The following is a 25,528-nucleotide window of genomic DNA, read 5'->3' as shown; positions in this document are numbered from 1 at the left end:
GATTTTGTCTTTCTACACTGAGGTTAGGGTATGTTTAAACAAAATTTGCCCACGATGTCTTGGGCTAAGGAAAAATGTCACATTATTTATGACAGATCCAAAACTTTTCTTTAAAAATACAATGGTCAGGTGCAGTGGCTCACGCCTATAATCCCAGCACTTTGGGAGGCCAAGGAGAGTGGATCACCTGAGGTCAGGAGTTCGAGACCAGCCTGGCCAACATATTGTGAAACCCCGTCTCTATTTTAAAAATACAAAAATTAGTTGGGCTTGGTGCCGCATGCCTGTAGTCCCAGCTACCTGGGAAGATGAGGCAGAAGAATCACTTGAACCTGGGAAGCAGAGGTTGCAGTGAGCTGAGATCACACCACTGCACTCCAGCCTGGATGACAGAGCAAGACTCCATCTCAAAAAAAATAAAATAAAATAAAATACAAGCCATCAATCTGAAGAAGAGCTTTTTAAATATAGCTCAACTGAGCGATAGTGAAAATACTGTTTCATCAGTTCTCTTTGGTACACTCAGGTACAAATTACTGTTAGTCTCAACTGAGCCTGCTGTTTTTTCCTCTACTCCAAACATAAAATACTTCTTTAGCATCATTTAATCACTCATTTCTTTTCCTCTGAATTCTCACTAAAACAGTACTAATCTCATATATGTGGTGGTAAATGTGTTTATTGATTTCATTCTAGTAAAAAATTAGTTGGAAAAGTCATTTTTTAAACGGGACAAGTTTTTTTCTGTTTTGATATAAATTGTCATCTTCAGAGAACTGAATTTACCTGTGAACCCATCTGTCCAGAATAAGCCAATATTCTCACCTTGAGGTTTTATGTTGTTCTCCCTTCCTCTTTGACCAGATTATCAAATAGTAGTCAGTCAACACATTGATACAAGAAGGCTTTTCCTTCTATCTACCTAAGTTGTATTGCTACAAAAACAGATTATACTATCTGAGGTTTCGAGATTATCTATACATCTTGCTGCCTCTAGTTACTCTGTCTTCTTAATCAACAATGGTTGGCTATATGCCTGCTTGATACTTAAGCTTCCTTAGTGGCAATTTTAAAAGCGTTGCTAGAACTCTTTCAGATTTCTTAGTAGACTAAAGTTGCTTTACCAGGTACATGTGAGACTGTTGTAAAGATGCATGTCTTAAATGTTAAGGCAAAAGTGATATTTTTATATTACATTACACTCTTGTGCTTTGAGCCACTGAGTGCTTTTTCTGAACCACTCCCGTGTGGTTGGCTTTCGGGGGAAGGGGGAGTACTGAAGCTGTGTGTGGCTCTTGGAGAGAACTCTAGAACTTGGTGGAAGACTGTGTGCTCTTATATTTTTTCTGCATTTATTTTCAGTTATTTCAATTTTCTTTCTTCTGTGTGCAATGAATGATCTGCATGTGTTGTTAAACTAAACTCAGTAAGACTAGACTTTGTTTTTTTTCCAACATAGTCAACTTGTGTCCTTATTGGCAAAATGTTCCATTGTTTCAAAAACAATCTTTCCAAAATGGTCTCTCCTTCTGTTCACATTTATTGATAGAGGAAATGGATTTAGTCTTCTAACAACACATCATAGAAGTTAAAATAAGAAACGTACTTTTCTTTCTTTTCTTACAAACCAGCAATCTAGAATCTTGTCTTCTATTTTGTTGAACATACATTCTATCTGACAATTGGTTACCTATATCAACTATAAATGCAGATGTTTCACACAAACCAAGAACTTACGTTTTTAAATTTCAACAATTAATGTTATGAATTTATTGATTTCTGTAAATATTTATTCTTTGAAGTTCTAAAGTATGTTATTACTCAATCACTTATACTATGTGTTATTGATATTTATTACAGGGGTAGCTCTATTCTAATTTATTCTTACATGCTAACACAGAGAATATCATCATTTGTATGTAATGTCTAGTTCAAATCCAATTTTTCAACCTAGCCGTTAAGATCGCTGGATATCTTTCAAGCAGCACAATTAAACAACATAGTACTCTCTGCTTAAATAGTCTGTGTACTTCTATATTAAAAACAATGAAGCCAAATGGCTTTGTTTTTATAAAAGAATCCCTAAGCACTTTCCTATTCGTGAAATGCTTAGTAATGTGCTGCTCTATTTCCCTCACTCCTAGTAAGTTCTGTAGTAATAAGCAGAAGCTCTTCAGAATGTACACCTCACGGAAGCAGAGGTACCCAGCATCCGGGCTATTGACATGAGATTTGAGAATGCCAACTAACCTCAGGTGCATGACCAGGTTACACTGCCACCCCACCTGAGCCCTGTTCAGAGACTCACTCTTTCTAGGGACTTCTTGAATGAGGTTTTCAACCCGCTTGTAATTTTCCTTGTTGCCTGTTGCCTGCTTTGAAACTCTCCACCGCTGGGACAAACAGTCGGCGTCCCGCGTAGAACTGGCAGTCAGCCCATTGGCGCCTCCTTGTGGTTGGACAACTGCTGAGCTGCTGCACGCACTGGATTGTTATGGCTCAGTTGCCATATTGTGCCTGAGGCGAGAATTTGTAGAATGCTTATCCCATGAAGGGCTAAAACCCTAATTAAGTATAACAATAACTACAGCATTCTAAGTCCCAGAGGATTACTGTGGGGTTATGATGATGCCACACAGTTCCCTGGCAGAGAACAGCCGGTAGTAGACTGCATGCTAGGCCATTTGAATAACCTGTGCATCTGGTTCCTAGAGACGAGAGAATTCTCTCTTGCAGGGTGACAGTGCAGGCTCTGCTGAGCATGGTCCTCAGCTGTAAAGGTGGGACTATACCCAAAGAGAGATGCTCCAATCAATGACCACAGCAATTTTTTTTTACTTTCTGCAAAGCTAGACCTCCTTGCTGGTCTCCTGGGGATAATCTTTGGCATTCTTCCTAAAAATACTGTTACATAAATCTTCAAAAATCATATTCATAGATGTCACCAAAAAAAGGCAGGAAAATAATGAAAACTTCAGTGTGCCAGTGAAGAGCCTATATTTTTAATCAATTCAATGTGTGTTTTCAGTTACAGTCACCTAATCAGCTTAATAGTCATCTAATCAAGACGCTGTATTGATTTTCAAAGGGAAACAAAGTAGAAAAATAATAAAGTGAGCTTTTTGTAAGAGGACACAAGAACAGATCTTTGCCTTGGAAAAGAAAATTTTGCCTGGTTAAAAACTTCTTGATTAGAATCTTATTCTTAACTTTCATATAATTATGTCAAAAGAGAAAGTGAAAACATTACATTTTTTCTAATTTAGCATGTAATATGCCGAGTTTATTTTAAAATAATTCTCGGGAATCTTTAAAATAATCGACATTAGCAAATATCCATGTAGTTGAGAAGGACAAAAGGGAAATGTTACTTAGAATTTATTTTTGTCAATTTTAAGTGCTTTAAATGATACTAAGATTTAGAGAATATTATTCACATTTTCCAATGTATTCATAAGGTAATGTCAAAATGGTTCATAGAGGCAATTTTTAAAAATATTTTTATAGGTATGATTTTTAAAATACTTTTATTATAAACAAACTGTGGTGGATTGAATGCTAATACTTTCATTTTGGATGTTTTTACTTTTTAGTAATTGAATTTTTTTAATTTTTCATATTAAATGTTTTTATGATGGTTTATCCATTCCTTATTTATTTAGTTGACATAGAAAAGAGATATATCTTGAAAGTTTGAGAAAATACTTTGATATTAACTAGAACCAACCTTTTATAGTAATTAGCATCTGTTAGTTCCAGAAAAGGTAATAGATAAAATCAAATATAGTGAGGACCAATTGTAATGATATCTATGTCAACTTGAGCTGTTCATTAATCTAAATAAAGGTGCAGAAGTGAGCATATGCTTCCGGAACTAGATCATTGTAAATTTAAATTATGGAACAGATGTGTTGAAACTAAAAAGAGATTTGAAACTTTTACGATTTAAAAAAAAAGCTTGAGAAAAGTAGACATTTTTGGGCACTATCCCTTTGACAGATTTGTTTAAATAATTGAAGGCTTTGGGATGACATGGAAAAGCTAGCCTGAGAAGTAAAAGATGCAGGTTTATGATGTTATTGTTGCTCTTGTTTAATGTAACCTATCATTTAATCACACATGTGTCAAACACAGATAAACTCTTCCACTGTTGGGATTGTTGTAAAGAACTATTGAACCCACCTGACCTCATCACCAAACTGCCCCGCCTGTTCTTTGCATGTGCCTTCAGCGAGTCATGCTGGACTTAGCTGTGTCTGCATTTCAGAGGGGAGCTGTCAGTTGCATGGTCAACTTGTTTATTGTTTCCAGAACTCCCTGACCACCAGTTCATGATTTGATTTGTTTTCATGTAAACATACATAAAACGTGGTGCCCTTTTAGAATATCCTTTGTTAAGCAACTAGGCATGGAAAAATAAATGTTACTGTTTCTTGTTAGCTACAAAACACATATCCACTAAACACATTTGCTGTTGGCATGCTGCAGTTGGGGACAGTGGACATTGCGGTAAGTGGAAAAAACAAGGCCTCCACTTCGTCTCAAATAAGCCTTATCCATGAGAACGCTGCTTTCATACCCCACAAAGGCTGCGGCATGACTCAGAGTAGCTGCTCTGAGAGACTTCCCTCAGACTCGTTGCCCAGGATTTCTTCAGGCCCTGCAGAGTCCTGGGCCTCTCACATTGATGACAGTATCACCTTCTAATGAATGGCATAATTTCACTATAAAGGAAACAAGAAAAAAAAAACAGAATGGGTACACAAATCTTCTTACAGTTCATTTGATTCCCAAAAGAATCCCTTAGCTGTGTTGCTATGTTTATCTCCAGGTTAGAGATGAGGACCCTAGCCCCCATGTCTCTAATCCCAACCTGCCCTTCCTAGAATATCATAGCATATCTCTTGATTAGGAAAGTGTGAAGATGCACTTTGGATTTTATGATTGTTGTTAATGCTTCTTTTATCAGCCCACAACAATTCGATCTTAGCCGGCATCAGAGAACTGAATGCCTGAACAAATATAATTTACCAGTAGCTGCCACAGCAAATCAATAACCTGTTTACTAGCAGGAAATTGTGTTAGTGAACATAACATCTCATTCTGTTCATCAGTCATCACATTCATTATATGTTGGGGCTGTTCTATCTTGTGTGGTTTTCATCTCACAAGAATGAATGTAAGCACAAAAGAAATCTAATGTTAAGTGTTGTATGTTTAATATTATGTATGCGGTGCTACCAACTGCTATGAGATTGCATGAATTTATGGATATCATAATCTTGCCTGGAATATAAAATGCATGCCAAATATAGGTATATATGTAACTGTCATCCCTGTTTACCTGTAAAAATGTCTAGAAATTACAAAGAGATATGCTCCCAAACAAAGAATAATTTTTTAAATCTGAAAAGTTGAGGTTAAAGCTAAAATTACCCAATTGTTTTCAAGTGAATTCCAAAACAGTTCTTAGTTATCTACAGTGTAATTGTGTACAAACTGCTGTATGACCTCAGTCCTTTCTACAATGAATCCAAGAAGGATGTATGTACCTGTAGAATGAGATTGATCTCAAATGAATGCAAATATAGAGATTAGATAAAGCTCAAATTTTAAATAAGGGAAAAATAATTGCTATGCTCCTACATGCTGAAAACATCTTGTCTGTTGAAATATATGACCACATGAGCTTCATCAAATTATTTACCCAAGCAAAGTGGAAGAAATTGCTTGAAAGGGAATAATCATGCCTCTGTTCTCCACAGTCAGAAGCTAAGTTTTAAGGAGCGAGTGCGCATGGCTAGCCCCAGGGGCCAAAGTATTAAGAGCCGACAAGCCTCAGTAGGTGACAGGAGGTCCCCAAGCACTGACATCACAGCCGAGGGCAGCCCCACCAAAGTGCAGAAGAGCTGGAGCTTCAACGACCGAACCCGCTTCCGGCCCTCGCTGCGCCTCAAAAGTTCTCAGCCAAAACCAGTGATAGATGGTAAGCCCTGTTTTTCCATAACCATTTTTAATTTGATAGGCTATAGTGAGTGAGATTATGAAGTAATTAATTCTCCGTAGTGCCACTTGAAGAAAGAAGAAAACAACCCCAGGGAAAGAATTGTTTGTTTGTGTTATTGGAAATTTATTCATTGCCTTGGGCAAATGTACAGAACATAAGTTTACTTTTGGAAACCACTTTGGCAGCTAAATTTACATTTCAAAGAAGCCGACAAAATGTTGTTAATTCTTCACTTGTATCTACAATTTATTTCTCAGACAAGGGCCACATTAAGATCAATGGGACTGTCATTCTGATGTATTTGTGACGTCTGACCAGCAAAGGTCCAAGACCCAGGGACAACCAGGTGCTCTGTGAATATCTTGAAACACAGTAAGGAGGATGATCATTTCTGGTCAACAGTGAATGTGCTCTTTCCCTCTCTCACACACTCCATCTACCAGCAAATCAGAGACCACTGCCTATTTTCCTTAGAGAGGTTCCTGTTGAAAGTTATTTCAAAGTCTTCCAATGATAAGTAAAATTCAAGTTCTTCTCCCAAGAGGAATTAACCTATTTTATTTATCATATTATGTAGCAGACATTCACTTGCCAACACATTTTATTGAGTGCCACATAATTTTCATGTTTATAAAATAAAATATTTTCTTTTTCATTTAAGATAAGCTTGGCTTTCCTTTTAACTAGGCCCCCTGGGATCTCTTATACTGGGCAAGGAACCAAAATCAAATAGCATTTCCCATTAATGCATAAAAACTGCAAAGGCTATCAGTCCTTCTGTTCTCTTTCCCCAAATAACGTGTATTTTCCCAGGCCCTGAAAGCTCGAGGAATAAAATTAACAACCAGGGGTCATAATCACAATGATCTGAGGATCCCTGCAGTGAAATCCCTGGAACCGCAGTCCACGGGTCCCTCTCAGCTTACTCAAAGGTCCTCAGGGATATCTCTTCCACGCTCAAGTGAGCAACACAAGTCCCCTCTTCACGCCTCACTCCACACCCCTGTGGGTGCCATGCTCTTCAGGGCAACCCCTGGTGGCTGCACTGGCGTGGCTCCTCCTGGCGGAGCTTGCAGGTCCCATATGGGCGCAGGACGGCTGATCCTGCCATGCTTCCCCGCAGCTTGTCCTGTGCTAAGGGAGGAAAAACCTCCGCCACCAACACGGGACATTCCTCCATCGAGCCACTTGCAGGATCTGAGTCACTTGTGGCACAGCTTTTCAGTGTCCTCTAGTTTCCTCACTCTCCTCCTAGGATTTTGGCTGAAAGCCCTTGAGCAGCTGAGTCAAGAGTTACCAGTGACAGGGCTTTATGTTGCACTCAAAATAGACTTGCTGAATATAAATGGGTACATCCTTTCTGGAGGGCAATTTGGCAAAATATATTAAAAGTCTTTACATATGTCTAAGCCTAGACACATCCCACCTCCCAATTCTATTTCTAGGGTATAATAGATACAATGAAACAATGTCAGACATTAGAAATGATGCTCTAAATTAAAAATTATTGACACAGAAAGATGATAACAAAAAATAAATCATTCCATTTATATATATTATATAAATTCATGTATCTATAGGAACAAGTCTGGAAAGATTTACAAGAATGTGTGAACAGTTACCTTTGAGTGGTGAGATCACAGTTATATTTTGTATCTTCATTTTTAAAATCTGTATTTCCTAATATTTGTACAATGAACAGGTAAAGCTCTTGTAATAAGAAAGCAATAGAGGATTTTCTGTAAAAAAAAAAAAAAAAAAAAAAAAGCCCTTAGTTTGAAAAACAAAATGTTAGGGGGAGAAAAAGAAAAAAAAAACTAGCCCTTCAAGAAAAAAATTAGCCCTTCCTTTCACACACTGCCCTCTCCCCTGCCCCTACTCTAGGGGCCCTTGCCCTGACTGTTATTCACCTAACACCTCTCCTTAAGCTGATTTCCTCCCAAGTGGTAGAAGGAGCAGCTTGTCCTAATGGTGGGAACCAGTCTTCATTGAGTGCAGACATGGACTATGCTTCTACTACAAATGGAACTTCTATTAGTTTGCTCAAGCTGCTATAACAAAGTACTAGATGCCTTAAACAACAAAAATTTATTTTCTCACAGTCTAGAGGCTAGAAGGCCAAGTTTAAGGTGTCAGCAGGGTTGGTTCCTTCTGAAGGCTTTCTTCTTGGCTTTAGATGGTCTTCTCCCTGAGTCTTTACACAGACTTTTCTCTGTACCCAGCCATGTGCGAATTTCCTCTACTTATAAGGATACCAGTCATATTGGATTAGGAGCCACTCTAATAACCTCATTTTAATTTAATCACATCTCTAAAGACCCTATCTCCAAACAGTCTCATTCGGAGGTACTAGGGGTTAGGATGGTAACATATGAATTTTGGAGGGACACAATTCAGCCCATAGACAAAGCTCATGCTCACCCACATCACAGCATCCCTGGCAAGGTGAGATGTGTCCGTATCTTCATCCCTGGCCCTGGTTTCACACTGCATTAGAAATCATACATTACATATTGCAACGGATCCATATTCTTCTAAAATCGGCTTCAAAAAGCATTCAACTTTGTAGTGTAAGGTCCTTACTGTTGGCTGAGCATATTTAAATATAAAATTCATACAATCTGGATTTTTCATTTGGAAAACAAATTCTACTTGTACTGTTTGGCCAGAGGAAAAGAATTTTTCACAGACTTTAGAGTCACCACTATCTATCACAATATTTTCAGTATCTGCAAAGACATCTCAGAGGTACAGAAACAGAAGTCCTATTCTCTACCAAATCACAAATCGGAAAGGTCTCCTGTCATCTATTTTCTAGGTCATTTCATACGAGTACAGTTTTGTTTGTTTGCAAAAGAATTGCTTCTCCCTTGTTGATGCCCATTCAATTAATTCTGAGTTTCCCAAGTGACCAGAGGACCAACTGCTGTTCTGTTGAAGTTACTTTGTTGGCTACCCACCTACAAGAGATAGTAGCTCCTGCCTCCTCATTTAATCCAATAGTCCAGAATCTTTACCTCTGATTGAATTCAATGTTGGGTCTTGGGAAACTGGAAGTTCTTTTTTTACAAGAAAAAAATTAAGTAGCTGTCAAATAAATGTAGACTTCAGTTATACATCTTTACCTATAGTGCCTCTTTAGGTTTTAAGTATTTCTAAAATCTACTTACTACCATAGAAAATAATATATAACACTTAGAGCCATCTTTCAATTATTCCAAGTCTATTTGCCCATTCACTTCTGGGGCTGTTTTCTTCTCCTCTGCTCTCCTCACATATTTTCAGCACTCCATTGCCCATTAACACGCTCGGGGGAATAGATAAATAAAAGAAAGAATAATGAAAACTCAGATCAACCTTTAAGTTAATAACTAAAAGTTATATTTGGAAAATAATAGACCTGCAATTGAAAGATAGTATAATAGAGAAACAAAAAATATTTAGGGTTAATCTGTAAATTTTAATAATTCCTGACAAATCTGATACCCTTTACTACAGATGGTAGTGTTTTCATAATTTAGTGACTCTTTAAGAAGGTTTTTAAATATCCATGGCATTTTTCTCTTGCTAAAATTTTTAATGAGATTAATACGTTACACTTTAAAAAGACGCAGTTGTCTCTCAATATTCCATACTTGTGTGTACCAGAAAAGTAGAAAGTAGCAGGCAGATGCTGAAGCCACAAATGACAAACGAAAGAAAGTAAACTCTAAAGGACTGATGTGGTGTTGTCATACCAAATTTATTTTGACCGCTATGATATGAATCGTATTTTTAGCTGATAAATTCTATAATAAAAGATAGAAATACTCTGTTCATCGATAGTATGTAATCCTCTTCATATAATTTTAGAAATTAGGTAATATAGAAATATTTTTGTCAAGTATATGAGTAATAATAATGATAAAACTAACATATATTGAATTCTTCCCATTGGCATGTGTTGTTCTAAATTCTTTACCTCTATTATTTTATTTAATTCTGTCAATACCCCTATGGAGTAGTTGAGGTATTATCCCCATTTTATGGATGAGGAAACTAAGAGTTGAAGCTAAGTAACTTGCCCAAGGTCTAGCAGGTATAAGTAAAGGAGCCACAATGCACATGCAGGCAACTGAATTTCACAGTCCTCCTACAAACGTATTCTAAGATGTTCTCCTAGATATTAGATCAATTTCCCTTTAAGAATCTTTCATTTCTTCTCCTCCCCCAACCCCCACCACCCTCTTTTTGCCTCTGCTCTTCCAACTTCAATTGGTCAGATTCCCCTTCCCATATAAGCCACTTGATCATGCCACTATCCCATCTTTCTCCCAGCCTCAGCTGCCAAACCTCTCAACTACATCATCTCAAGGCAGCCAGAGCTAGAAGATTAGGCAAATTGGGGAAATGGCCTTTCAATGACCGTTCTCTGTTTTGATCAGGTATCTGGGAAGAGACTCAGGATAACAGCCATACTGGTCTGTGTCTATTTTCCCTGGGATGGAGGCCAATGGTAGGGTCATCTGAGGCCTGTTTCAAGATGCGAAAGATAGTGTCAGAAGATGCACAGGTGTTGCCAACAGACAAGCAAGTGGAAGGTGGCAGATTGCAAGTGAGAAATGGAGCAAGCAGCCAAAATCCACAAGAATGATACTAAGGTAGAGAGCTAGGAGAAAATCTTCGGATTTCTCGTGACTAGTTTGCTACGAAGGAGTCCTACACTTACTGAACCCCACTGCATTTGGGAGTGCCTTACAGAATTGCAATCAAAGAGTACAATAACCTGGACAGTGAAGGAGAAGGATGTAGCTTTAGGGAGCTCCACCTTACAGTGCTTGATATTAGCTAAACCCAACGTTCTGTAGTAATTAGCATGTTCGTTCCGGAAGTGGCAATGGATTTGAAAATCTGTCTCACATACATGTATAACCATGCATGTTTTAACAAGTTTAACATTGTTTCTGCTGAAGGAGAAATTACCATTTTCCTGCTGAGCAATCCTCAGGGCTCATGTTAGCTGCCATGGAAGGCGCATCCTCATCCGGTGTTTATGAGAAAAACTGGCACAGCCTGGGTTCAGGAGATGTTTAGGGTTCACCAGGGTGGGATCTGGGTGAGATGAAGATGCGGAATATCTTCCAATTGTGGGGGTCCCTCAAGGCTAGTTCCTTTCTTCCAGGCACTGATGGTAATTCCTTTTTCTTCACTACCCTTCATGTTCCTTTCTCCTCTCAGCCAGTGTACCAATTAGGATGCATTTAGCAGCAGGGCACAAAAGAAGCAGATTCAACTACCTTAAACTATAATGCAATTTATAATACCACATAGAAAGAGGCTCAGAGATAAGACAGCTCTCCACAGAGCCTCAGGGCTCTAGCTTCATTTCTCTGATTCTCTGAGTCTTCTTTTGACTTTTTCCATCTGTCTGCCTGCCTCCTCCTCAGGCTGGAAGCAAAATGGCTACAGCAGTTGCAATATCTTCTCTAGATGCAACACTTCCAGAGGCAGAAAGAGGCCATCTTATGTTTGTATCTCTTCTTAAAAGTGAGGAAAACTGTCCATTCACACCTTATTTTGCAGAATCCTCATGCCTAAAACAATCACCAGCATGGAGGATGGGACCGCCATCATTGGCTGTCACCAGTCAGGACCCAGCAGCTGGATCTCGGCCAGACTCCCCTAAAGCACATGATCAAGTGTGGGGGGAAGTAGCTGGATAAATTTAAGGATTTAGGTTTGGGGATTGGATTTGGGAAAAGCAACTTCTCATAGTATAATATTTGATATAGCCAAGAAACCTCTTCCACTTTGGGGTGAGGGTAAGGAGGCAGCATGTCCTTAAACATGGTGCTTTCTCTCAAATATTCTGTCTATATGTCATTTCTGTTCCTCTAAATGTCTGGGCTTTTAAAAACATAAAAGCCAGATTTATAATTTTTTTCAGTTTTCTCTCATCACATCATTTCCATGAAACAACAAGCATAGGCTAGACTGTCTCCTTGAATTTCAAATGAAAGGCAAAGTGGGTAAAGGAACAACTAGCAAAAATAAATAAATTAGTATTTCAATCATATAATCCTTCCTCACATACAGTCAGCCCATAAAAGTTCTATCACCACCACCACTAAGGGAAAACTGGTACAGTTCCCTTCCTCTCCACCTCCTCAGCAGCTTCCTGACACCTCGCTCCTCAAGCTGTTTCTCTTGGTGACTCCTTCTTCCTTCTGAAGTTAATAACTAACCCAGTCTCACCTAAAAATAGCAAAAAAGTAGAAATACACCATGTGGGGTGCCAGAGCCCTCAAGTCTTCTTAAAGATAGTTAGTTCATCCCCTTCCTCTCTTCTTTTAACTTCTACCTAGGTTCTAGGCCCACCAGTCTACCACAACCCTTGTTTGAGAATATCAAGATCACTGAAAACAGTGACAAAAAGGCAGCATTTTAATGCAATGGTTTTGACAACTATCCTGAACTAACAGTCTCTTGTATCCATAATGGCCTATTTTCTTCCAAGCAGTATAAATCACAGACTATCAGTATTTTCTATTTGACTAATTTATGCACACGAGCTTTCATCTTACACTAATCCTCTTTTATGCTTATTTTCCAATGGCATCTTCCTCCCTCATGTTTTTCTCAGTCTCCCCAGTTGACATTTTTGGTGTTTCCACAAAATGCCAAGCACCACGCTGCACGTAGCATTTTTCCTGACTTTCCATAATGATGGCCCAACTTCAGCCAGGCCTTGATTATAATTTTCCACATGATGCTTCCTGGCACTTTCTGAAATTGCCTGATAATGACTCTGCATTGTGTTGACAGAAATAATTCTTGTTAAAGCAGTATCCTATTAGGGCTTCCACTTAACCTGTTTGTGCAGATTTCTGGCCTGGGATTCTGACTGAGTAGGGCACCCATTCCTGTCAGCCTCTATTTGTAACAAAACCTGAGGGTTTTCTTTAATGTTAAGAGCAAAAGGACTTATTGAGAATGACTGGATCTAAACTCTAGAAATTTATTCTCCGTATTTAACTCTATATTCAGCGTAATTATTGTTGTAATTCTACGCTAAAGCCTACAAAGGGTATTCAGTAGGATTCTAAAACGCACTTTCAGTTCTTCCTTAACTTATTGGTAAAAACCATTACCTGAAGAAATTGTCTCAATTCTGATCCATAGGTGTCTTTTTTCTTTAGTTGTCCAGGTTCTTTATTCAGTCCCTCAGGCATCTTCATTCAAAGGCATATCCTACTCCTCTGCTGTGTGTCATATGTACTCTTGTCCCCCTAAGATCTGCTTCTCCTATTGGGTGGAGAGTGACCTCTCAATCTCTGGTTTTGGACCCCAAGTGACTACGTTATGTCTTGGATTTCTGAGAAGAGTTGTGTCTTTGTTTGGGCTGCTATAAAAAAACATACCATAAACTAGGCGGCCTATAAACAACAAATATTTATTTCTCACAGTTCTAGAGACTGGAAGTCCAAGATCATGGTGCTGGCAGATTCTGTGTCTGAAGAGGGCCCACTTCCACGTGATGGAAAGGGCGAGGTTCCTCTTGGGTCTCTTTATGAGGGCTCTAATCCCGTTCATTAGGGCTCTGCCCTCATAGCCTAACCATCTCCCAGAGCCCCCACCTCTTAATACTATCACTTTGAGGGTTAGGGATTTAACATATAAATTCTGGGGGGACACAAACATTCAGACCTTAACAGGTTGCTTCTTCCATTACTTTTTGTGAAATGCTTGTTCTTAGTTTTTAGTGATGGGGAAATGCTTTTCTATTTTGATAAGACTGAAGTTCCACCTGGCTTTCTACTCTAATCCAAGTGCTCTTTGTATTAGAGAACAGGATTTCTGTCAGATTTCTCTAGATTCTGTCCCATTGTTTGTTGTTTCTCTACCGTGATAAGGAAAATTATACTCTGTTTCTGTTGGTGGATAAAATAGCTTCCTGCTTGAGCTCTGAATGGATTTCATCTCCTCCCTTCCAGCAGAAACTGAGCTGCCAAATGACCTTTGAGTGCCGCCTTAACCACACCTTTTGGCTTCTGTAGATCCAGGTTTCATTGAGAAACCCAGGGTTATAAACTGGAGCCCTATATTTTGTTTCATCAGCGAAGTGTGTGTGCATGTCCACATTGATACTTTAAAATGAATCCGAATGCTGTATTAGTTATCTATTGTTACATAGCAAATTACCCTCAATTTAGTGGTTTGAAATAACACATAATCTCACAGTTTCTATGGTCAGGTATCCAGAAGCAGTTTAGCTGAATGGTTATGGCTCAAAGTCTCATATGAGGTTGCAGTCAAGCTCTTGGCTGGAGATGCTGGGAGAGGACCCATTTCCAAGCTCAACTGAGCATTTGCTAGCAGGCCTTTTCTTTCCTTGCCAATCATTCACACACTAGGTTGGCTGAATGTCCATATGACATGCAGCTGGCTTCCGCCAGAGAGAACTGAGAGAGTACGCAGACAGAAGCTGCAGTCTTTTATGACCTAAGCTCAGAAGTGTTATGCCATCGCTTCTTTCATGTGTAAGTGGTCACAAAGACCAACCCTGTACAGTGTAGGCACGGACTATACAGGGGGGTAATACCAGGAGATGAGGGCCACTAGGGACCATGTTAGAGTCTGGCTACCACAAATGCCTTTAAATATATTATGTCTTTTAAATTGCAGATTTCAACCAGTCCCTATTGTCTTTCCAGGAACCCAAACCACCAATTCCCCATTCCTTTCAACCTCTCCGTTACCTACCTGCATTTAATGACATGGGTTTATAACTTCTGGTCTAACCATTTTATGCCCAGTATCCTTTGTATTATATCTCAAAAAAAAAAAAAAAACAATCCTGGCCTCAACCTATAGCTACGCAATTATATTCCACTCTTAGTGCAGACTCTCAAAAGGAGTATTAACAAAATATTGAGTATGTGATTACTCAGCAACAAGTTAAATAAAATGAGGAGGCCAGGCGCGGTGGTTCACGCCTGTAATCCCAGTGCTTTGGGAGGCTGAGGGGGATGGATCACCTGAGGTCAGGAATTCGAGACCAGCCTGGTCAACATGGTGAAACCCCATCTCTACTAAAAATACAAAAATTAGCCAGGTGTGGTGGCGGGCACCTGTAATCCCAGCTACTCAGGAGGCTGAGGCAGGAGAATCGCTTGAATCCAGGAAGAGGAGGTTGCATTGAACCAAGATAGCGCCCTTGCACTCCAGCCTGGGTGACAAGAGCAAGACTCCATCTCGAAAATAAATAAATAAATAAATAAATTGAGGGAGCAGGACACCAACTAGTCAGTTGCAAAACCAAAGTGTCATAACTTCTAACCCAGCTCTCTTTCTTGTAAAATGTATGGCCCCTCTTCAGCTTTTCAAGAGGTTGAAGATATGTTCTTGGTTGCTTCAAAGGGCAGAAGCAGAACTGAAAGGTGTGTGATACCAATATTTAGTTCAATATAATGACAGCTTAGCACTTAGAGACTCCACAGCAATCGAGTGGATTCCATAATTGGAAGCATTCAAATCAAAGTTGGATGATCAACAGTCAGGAATTTCTGGAAGCTTAAGGAGATCAAACCAGACAACCTCTAAGAAATTTTCTTCCAAATCTGAGTGTCTATAACCTGCTCTTCTGGACCAATGCAAAGTAACTTCCTTAGCCATTAACTTGTATCCTCACTAGCAATTCCAAACTAAGAAACGGAAGAGGAAAGCAAGGATTGGCTGAGGAATGCCAGGAGTGAGTTTTCTGTCCTTACCCTAGTTTCACGTCTCTTTGATTCAGAGAAAAGTGCTACCCGCTGCTTCTTGCCTCTCATTCCTCCCACTCTTTCTCTTCCCCTTTCACCGTCCACCATAGTCCTTTCCGTCCTAAGAAGTGCATCAGGTGTGTCCCCCCCACCATTGTGAGGTTTATGTGTGTGCTCCATAATGGCTCATTCTTAGAACTTGGATAAGCCCTCCACTGGATTTCAATTCAAATCAGAAGGTATTTAAGGGCTGCTGCTCAGAGCCAGCGTGTTTCTGGGCATTTAGAAGGCAGGGAGGAGGCGTGACAACTGTCACCCCAAAGAACTTACTGTTTGTAAGTTTTACCACCCCAGCCCACCTCAGTTACAGTATTGATTGGCACTGAGGGGAACAAAAGGCATCTTCCTCATTCTTCAGACTTCACAGTTTTCAGAAATAACCTGTGGGTGACATCCAAAATTTGCACAAAATAAGCACAAAGTTAACCATTACACAAGTCACAGAATTTAGCCCATATTTAAGAGAAGCACTTTTCAGCTGCATGGTGATTTTTCCTTCATATATCTCAAATTATTTCCTTCAGAGGCACACTTAGTTGTCTGCTGCACAAAGAGAAACCAATATAACACAATTTTAAAATTATATTTAATCGCTTTCGTGGTGTGCTCTACTTGGTAAACAAGGGGGAAAAAAAGGTTAAGTAAAGGCCAGGATCCTTTTTCTGCAATGGATGACTGACATGGGAAAGAGATGAGTTACCCAGGCTTTGCTTTTTGCTACCTGCAGTATAAAACTCCCTGACATTGTCCCAAATTCCTTTTACAGGTATTTTATTTTCAACATCTAATTTTGTTCAGCTTTTCTTCCCTTGCCATCTTTTTCTTCTTTTGCCATGTATAATGCATAACAACAATTTCTGAACTCCAAAAGCATAGAAACCTCTGAATAATATTACCTGGGAAAAATTATTCTCTGTACCTCCAGCTACCAAGAGAATCATTTGCACATGAAACTCTGAGATTGGCATCTTTCATTAATCTAATGCAGTAGCAATTCTTATTCCACATCATTCTATTGGAATTGATGACTAATCATTCCCAGAACTCTTTTGAAACTATTGTTCCCACAATTTTGTGTTTTGATTGAAAAGTGTCATGACCCTATGTCTCTTTACATTTGTATGTTATCTGTTGCATAGCTAACCCCTCTCCCTCAGATTTAGTGGCTTAAGACAGCAACCATTTGTTTAGCCCACAATTCTATTAGGCAGTTCTTCTGGTCTTAAGTGAACTGACTCATACTCTGTGTTCAGCTGCTGTATTGGCTGGTGCTGACTGGACTAAGGGGGTCTCAGTTAGGATTACTGCTCTTCGCTCATGTGGTCTCTTATCCTCCAGCAGGCTGGGCTGGTTCACATGGTGGTGGTGGGTTCCCAGGAGCAGTACATTGATATCTGAAAAGGCCTCTTGAAGTTCAGGCTCAACCTATCACAGTATAATGTCCACTATGTCCTGTTGGTCAAAGCAAATGACAAGGACAGCCCAAATGCAAGAGATAGAGAAAGAGATTCCACCTCTTCATGTGAGAAGCTGCAAGTGTTGTGGCCAGTATTGCAATCTACCAGCCCAGCCATTTAAAGCTTATTTGCTTTCAGTATTTTCAACATCCTGTTGGTTCTATGAAGACAGTGTCAGTGTCTAATTGACTTTTTTATTTCTCCCTGTAGTATCCTTCACTCACAGAGCCTAAGAAAGAAAAGGAAAATAGCATTGTTAGCACCTCATGTGTCGAGGCATTGGCTAGACATTTTCTATGAATTGGTTCATTTAATACACACATAGCCATTTTTGCAGATAAGGAAATTGAGACTCAGAAAATGTAAATAACTTGCCCACATGATTCAGTCTAAATGCCAAAGTTGGGGTTTGAAGTTGCACTTAGGTCTAAGTTCAAAGCTTTTTATGTTCTACCATGCTTGCTGCTTAGCATGTTTTCTTTCATATAATTCATGCTGCTTCATTAGCAGTATAAACCAGCTGTATGTTAACTGTTAGTGAAATGATTTATTGTCTTCTTTTTCAGTAAATATGGCAAGTCTGCTCAATTTATTCCCTTTATCATTGCATACACTACAAATGTTCTCTCCCTATACCTTCACATGTCAATTAAGGTATGCAACAGTAATTTCCATTTTTTTTAAACAATGCTTATGTTACCATCTCTAGACAAGTTAGTCCAGATGATTTTGGAGTTAACGTGTTGGCATTTCCTGGCACTATTACTGCTAGCTGAATCAGAGTTGAAAGTTGGGGAAAAATTTATCAGATCTGCATTAGTTTGTTCACACACTGCTATAAAGAACTACCTGAGACTGGGTGATTTATGAAGGAAAGTTTAATTGACTTACAGTTCCACAACCTGTACAGGAAGCATGCCTGGGATGGCACAGGAAACTTACAGTCATGTCAGAAGGGTGAAGGGGAAGGAAGCATGTCTTTACATGGTAGCAGAAGAGAAAGAGAGAGAGAGAGTGAGAGAGTGAGAGTGAAGGGGGAAGTGCCACACTTTTAAACCATAATCTGCCCCCATGATCCATTCACCTCCCACCCAGTCCTTCCCCCAGCACTGGAAATAACAACTCAACATGAGATTTGGGTAGGGATACAGAGCAAAACCATATCAAGATCTATTTAGAATTCTCCAGCGGATTTGATTAATAATATAGATTTGTGATTCTGCAATTTGTAGGGTCATTATAAAACATGGCTGCTTTGATTGCAATCAGATATCTCTGAATATGGTTCAAAGGAAACAGATCTCGTCCTTGTGGAGATAGGATTACATAACTCCCTTTCAGTCATTTTGCCATTGATTCAGAGTGTTTCTCCCTAAGATGAAGTACTGTTTTAGCTTAGAATGGTAAGAGCAATTCATCACCAAGCACAGTGGCTCACACCTGTGATCCCCACACTTTGGGAGGCCCAGGCCAGTGGATCACTTGAGCCCAGGAGTTAGAGACTAGCCTGGGCAACATGGCAAAACCCCATCTCTACAAAAAAATATAAAAATTAGCTGGGCATGGTGGCACATGCCTATAGCCCCAGCCACTTGGGGGGCTGAGAAATGGGGGGATCTTTTGAGCCCAGGAGGTTGAGGCTGCAGTGAGCCATGATCGCATCACTGCACTCCAGCCTGGGCAACAGAACAAGTCCCTGTCTCAAAAAAAAAAAAAAAAAAAAAGAGCAATTCATTGATCTCATCTAGTTTGGCTGGTTCAGTTATACATGTGAGAAGGCTATCTGAGATGATGTCAGGTGTGGAGCAGTGACTATCCCAGTGATCTGAATGTGATTGACCGGCTTTACTAGGATTATCTCACTGTTTGGTTCTAATAAAGGCAGTCACTCTAGTCTATGAGTTTACCTTGCTTTTGCTGCAAACACTTCAATGATATACCATTGAAACTATAAAAATTGGTTTTTATATGTGAGTTTAGAACAAAATGTTTTCACCAGGCTGTGAGTTTTATGTCCTTGTTTTCTATTGGGAACCTAATAGTGCTATGACTATAGTATGTTCTCAAGGAAATTCTTATTAAAATTGAATTAATCAGACACAGTGCATGGTTTTGGAGTAAAACAGAACTTGTTTTAAATCCTAGTTCCCCGACTAGGTCGGGTGGGATGAGACAAACGACTTAACCTCACTGCCACTTTAATTTGTTCTCTCTCTCTCTTTAGGGTAGTAGAAATGATACCTACCTAATAGGGTTATGTGAGTAATAATAAGATATAATGTGTGTAAAATTCTTGTACAATGCCCAGCACAGAATAGGTACTCAATATATTAAATATATTGTTATTATTTATTAATTAATTAATGCTGATTTCTGCATTAATTTTGACTAATTGAAATCCTGGACTTGCTTAATTTGCATGTATTTGTCTTCCCTTCTTCCAGTACTTGATGGCAATTTCTACCTGTGGTGAATGGAAGGTTAAAAGTTATATGCTCATACAAACTTTAGTCCTTTATTCCTTGGAGTGAGTTTTAAGAGTCCTCATTTTGAATAATTCATGTAATCACAGAAATAATACTATGTATCAGGGACCGCTTCCTTTATTAAAGATAAGGCAGTGGAAATACTGCCTTTGTCAGAAATACTTCAGTTACTCTGAGAGAGAGAGACGTTGGTTTACTATATGACAGCACAGTGCATGGCAAATAATAGAAGTTTGGAAAATATTTATTTTGAATGAATGAATAATGAACACATTGTTAACAAATAAATAGTTTACTATTTAATTATTCAGGAATCAATTAAGCTTTATTAACAAAAATTGTTTGGGGGTTTTAAAAAGCCCACACACAAATGAGATGCATCACAGAGGCAAAGGGTATGATATTATTAAAATCGTTATTGCTGAATCACAGTTCAGCAATAAGCAAGTGTTTGAGGTATTCAAATAAGTGAGTATTTGAGTGACTCTAAGAAGATAATGAAACTCCTCCACTGTTTTACAGTTGCAATAATTTTTAAGGAACATATAAAAACTTTCTAGTGTTTCCATTTGAATAAAGATAGTATATATAACATATGCAATTAAAAAGAAGAAAGAAAACAAATTTTAATGTGTTTTTCTTTTCACCTTATGGGCAGTTACTAGATGTATGATCAGCAATTTTAGCAGTAGAGACCATATTAATTGTTTTTGAAAACTCTCTAGTGCTTCACACCATCACTCAAAACTGAGAAATTCCTTTTAATTAAGTGTCAGGAACTAGTCCGTGAAATTTTGCCAGCATTGCTGCTAGCCAGTAAGTAAGGTTAATTGACAATCTTTAAGAGAGACTCTTAGAGATATTCATATCATAATTAATGTAATTTAAGATGCTGAGGATGCATGAATTACCTACTCAGTGTAAATGGGGTCTTTGATTGTGAAGAGAAATACTCAAGTGCAGTGGTATCTTACATAATAGATTCCCTCATTAGTGTGAATTAGTGTTTCTGAATGTTGCTAATTAGCAAGCTTGGGAACAAACACAATAAAAAAATCAAGTTTACCAAATCACAAAAAAAGTACTGGTTAGCATATTTGGTAAACATGGGTCGATAACTATTTTGATTGAATCTCCCAGCAACCTAGTTTACTGTGGTTGCAGGCCCTGTGCACAGCATGTTTTACCTGCCATAGGTATAATCAACCATATACTAAAAGTTTGTAATGACTGTTGAGATAAAAAAGTATTTCAGAAAGTCACTGAGAATATAGTTTTGTGAGGAATAAGGAGATGAGGTTCTATTTCTGATGTGACTGTAAAAAGGCACAGAACTTAAGTGAGAAAATAACAACAGTGCCTCTCATTTTCCCAGAATTTATTTCAACTGGCTGTTGAGCCTGCCCTTGCTCTCTTAGGACTCATGTTAAGTAGAAATGAAGACTGTGTGCAGTTCTGGTCACCTCCTAGGGAAGCACTGGGAAGGGAGCAAGTAATAAACCTCAGGAAAAATAGTTTTGTATTTTTTGTGTCAAAGAGCAGTGGGTGATTTTTTTAAACATCTGAGATAGAATTGGTGATAAAGAAAAGTTAGGAAAGAAGACATACTGAAAAGTAAAATTGAGGGATGTGAACCAAGTAGAAAACACTGTATCTACCATGCTTTTCAAGCTATGGTAGAGTGTCGTGGAATCAAATGAATGGGTTATGATCAGCATTCTTTTAGTGAAATGAAACAAGATGGGATGAGAAGTTATGGAATAAGATGGGCATATCTGTTGTAAAATGGGATAGGATAGGACAGAATAGGAAATACATATTATAGAATGTATCACAAGTAATAAGAGCCAGTGTCATTTCTTGAGCCTTTTAGGTTTTACTCAAAGATTTTTGGTTTTACCAAAGTGGTATATGTATACCTGGTTTTAAAGGTCAAGTAATAAAGATGAACACAAAATGAATCACAGATTTAAATATAAAGCATAAAACTTTTAGAAAAAAAGTAAGAGAAGATCTTTGGGATCTAGAACTCAGCAGAAAGTTCTTAGGCTTGACAACAAAGGCACTACCCATAAAAAGAAAACTCATAGGCTGGGTGTGGTGGCTCACGCCTGTAATCGCAGCACTTTGGGAGGCTGAGGCAGGCAAATCACGAGGTCAGGAGTTCAAGACCAGCCTGGCCAACATGGTGAAACCCTGTCTCTACTAAAAATACAAAAAATTGGCAGGGCGATGTGGCGGGTGCCTGTAATCCCCGCTGCTCAGGAGGCTGAAGCAGAAGAATCGTCTGAACCTGACAGGCGGAGGCTGCAGTGAGCCGAGATTGCGCCGCTGTACTCCAGCCCGGGCGACAGTGCGAGACTCCAAAAAAAAAAAAAGAAATAGGGAGACAGAGAGGGAGGAAGGAAGGAAGGAAAGAAGAGGAAGGAAGGAAGGAAGGGAGGAAGGAAGGAAGGAAGGAAGGAAGGAAGGAAGGAAGGAAGGAAGGAAGGAAGGGAGGGAGGAAGGAGGGCGGGCGGGCAGGCAGGCAGGCGAGCTGATACTGAGAGAAAATATGTGCAAATGACATATCTGATTAGAATATATAAAGAACCCTCAAAACACCACAGGGGAAAAAAAAAACACCAGTTGAATAAGAAAATAGGCAGAAAACGTGAAGAACATTTCACCAAAGAGCATATAAACATGGCAAATAAGTGCAAGAAAAGATGTTTCATATCATCAGCCCCATGGGGAAAGGCCAGTTAAAACTACAGGAGATGTCACTACACACCTGCCAGAACGGCTAAAACAAAAAAAATAGGGACGACACAAAATGCTGGGGGAGATGCAAAGAAGCCAGATCACTTACACATTGCTGGTGGGAAAACAGTTTAGTAGTTTCTTAAAACTATTCAGTTAGTTACCATCTGACCAAGTAACTTTATTCTTGGGTATTTCGCCCAGAGAAATTGTTATGTTCCCATAAATCCTATATATGCATGGTCATAGTAACTTTCTTTGTAATGACCCAAAACTGGAAACAACCCAGAGTAATATTAATATATATAATATATATTTATTATATATAACATATATTATTATATTACATATAATATATTAATATATTGCATATAATATTATATATGTACTATATATATTTAAAATACAACTGAATAGTATTCCATAGCATGTATGTGCCACAATTTGTTAACGGTTTGTCTATTGAAAAGTTTAACCAACAGGCAAAAGGTTAAACAAATCGTGGCACATACATGCTATGGAATACTACTCAGCAGTAAAGGTGAATGAAGTATTGATACACACAACAGTGCAGCTGAATCTTGCGAGAATTATGCTAAGTGAAAATATACCAATCCCAAAAGATCACATATCATTAATTATTAAGTATTACTGATATACATTAATGTAGTGTGGGAAGTGTATATATATATGTGTGTGTGTGTGTGTATCCATTTATGTAACATTCTTGAAATTATAGAAATGCATATCATATTAGTGGTTGCCAGTAATCATGGTGGGAGCTGGGAGGGAGGGGGTGTGGCTCTAAAAGGACAACATGAGGACTCCTTGTGGTGATGGAAATGTCTATATCTTGACTGGATCAGTGTTAATATTCTGGCAGTGATATTGCACTATAGTTTTGCAAGATGTTAACCCTTGTAAGAAACTGAATAGAGAGTACACAGAATCTCTGTATTATGTCTTATAAATTACGTGTGAATTTACAATTACCTCAAAGTTGAAAGTTCAATTTAAAATAATAAAAGTCAAATGATATAAGCCCTCTGTCACAGAATCTAATGATTTTCTTCCTCAACTCTCCCACTCTATCCCTAGACCACCTTTCCAGGAGCAGCCGTTTTCTATTTATTTTAGCTATTTCTCTTGATATTTACATATCTCCATATTTTTCCAATAATATGAATGTACTGCTAACTTCTGATTAATTCATTTTGAATACTGTTTACTTTCTATTCTGGTAAATGAAGATTTCACTCTTTTTTCACTCTTCCTTCTGCAGACCCTCCCAACCTTTCAATGTAAGTCACTATAGTTTTTTGAGAAGTCAAAATTCAGTGTCTACATTATGTATACATATTACATTGCACTATGGCTGTTTCTTACCTTTTGCTTTTCATGTAGCAAATAAATACCTTGTTCATTGTTGCTGTTTTCATAATTCTTCCCACATCTTCAATAATCTCTCAGTAATATTTACCACAAGGTAAATTGCGTCAGGTAACCAATTGGTCCCATGGTTGACTTTTCTTTGAGAACACATTCTGGAAACCTCCATTCTCCTTTTACCTGAGCTGGCTGCTCTCTAAGCCTACTGCACAGCCATTATCTTTTGAATTCCCTTTTATTTTCTTCCAGAATGGATTCTCAGTTTTCAGGATCTCATGTTTTTGTCTTTCTTGATTCACTCCATTATTTCAGACAGTAAAAATCCATTTTTTTTTTTTACATAAAAAGATGACATGATGACAGAAGGCATGATGATGACAGCTGTCAGTGTGTCTGTCCCTCAATTCACACTAGTCCTATCTGGACCAATTTCCCTCTCCATCTGACACACTGCTTTCACACGGGAATTTTCCTTCACTGTCACCCTGCTGACTCCTGTTGCGTCTCTCTGTGTCACCCTGTTCTGTGGCTGTGTCTCCCTCTCTCTTGGTTTACTTTGCCATTTTGATGAAGTACATCCTATCATACATTCCTGAGAAGAATGTCTGGAAAGCAAAATTTTTAAGAGCTTGTATGTCTGGAAATAGTTCGTATCCATTCTAGAATATCTTATTGGGTTTTTTTTTCTCCCTTCATTTTCTCTGAAAGAAGAGAGAAAATATGAAGATATTTCTCACAATAAAGATATGAAAATCTGTTATTTGAAAGTTGGACTTGCATACTGGCCCTGATTTTCTTATCCTTCCTCTTTCATTTTCTACCTCTTTGTCTTTTTGTTCTACTTTCTAGGAGTTTTGACCAATTTTATCATCCAAACCTCTTACTAAGATTTTCATTTCTGCTATCATTTCTAAGGTCCTTTGTTTTTGTTGTTTTTGACTAAGGGTTCTTTTATTTTAGGATCCTATTTTTTTGCATGGATAGAGTATTTTGCCTTATATCTGTGAAGATATTAATGACAATGTTTTGAAATTTTCATTCCCTTAGTTTCTGTTACCTTCTAGTTGCTTTTGATCTCCATTTTTGTATTGGAAGATTTCCTTAGATACATAGTAAATTGAATGTTTTCTCATAATAAAATGTTGGAGACTAGAAGGGTGACTGGAGTTTCTGAGTGTATTAGAGCTGATTAACTTTGATCTTCACCATAAGTTGACCTGAGTCAACTACTTTTGGGGGAATTCCTGGCAACAGTATCTTTAGCTCTTTTTTCTTGCACTGATCAGATTCCCTAGAGAGTAGTTACTCAAACTCCTAGAGGGAAAAGGTCTTACTACCATTATTATGATAGCGAGCAGGTTGTGGTGGATCCTCAGCATTTAATCTGTGTATGATCACTTAATAACCCAGCTTTTGGTTTAGTACCTGTCCTTTGACTGTGTTGGATGTATCTTTGGATGAAGGGGTGACCTCTCCTCTAAAGATTTCCATCTTCTGCTGGAATAGGAGAGGACCATACGCCCAGGAGTCTGGGAGAGATTGCACGCAACCTTCCTTATCTTAGTTATCCCCTCTTTATGCTTGGATCAAGAAGTACCTAATGTTGCCAATTCCTGAGCCTTTTGAGTTTTCCAAAGTGTAAATCTT

General features: G+C 38.5%; 1 protein-coding gene and 1 long non-coding RNA gene across 10 annotated transcripts in view; one reads left to right on the top strand and one right to left on the bottom strand.

The window, feature by feature from the left end:
* Positions 1 to 25,528, top strand: part of KCNQ5 (potassium voltage-gated channel subfamily Q member 5) — a 616,433-nt gene that overhangs the window by 543,779 nt on the left and 47,126 nt on the right. For 6 of the 9 annotated variants that reach the window (XM_063629850.1, XM_055256386.2, XM_055256378.2 and 3 more), the window contains one exon: positions 5,766 to 5,986. The exons of 1 other annotated variant lie outside the window; for it this stretch is intronic. In XM_063629850.1, the coding sequence (XP_063485920.1) occupies positions 5,766 to 5,986 (221 nt within the window). Of the gene's footprint in view, positions 1 to 2,144; positions 2,202 to 5,765; positions 5,987 to 25,528 lie in introns of all 9 variants that reach the window. 2 more of the 9 variants (XM_055256370.2, XM_055256350.2) reach the window with 1 other exon arrangement.
* On the bottom strand, positions 8,441 to 15,841 carry LOC129469609 (uncharacterized). Its single transcript, XR_008653084.1, has 3 exons — positions 15,757 to 15,841; positions 8,968 to 9,066; positions 8,441 to 8,494 (listed from the first exon to the last, which is right to left on the bottom strand). It is a non-coding gene; the product is annotated as an uncharacterized lncRNA (long non-coding RNA).

This window comes from Symphalangus syndactylus, chromosome 2, assembly GCF_028878055.3.
Source record: "Symphalangus syndactylus isolate Jambi chromosome 2, NHGRI_mSymSyn1-v2.1_pri, whole genome shotgun sequence".
Lineage (NCBI taxonomy): Eukaryota > Metazoa > Chordata > Mammalia > Primates > Hylobatidae > Symphalangus > Symphalangus syndactylus.
This window is presented reverse-complemented; position numbering and strand designations above follow the sequence as displayed.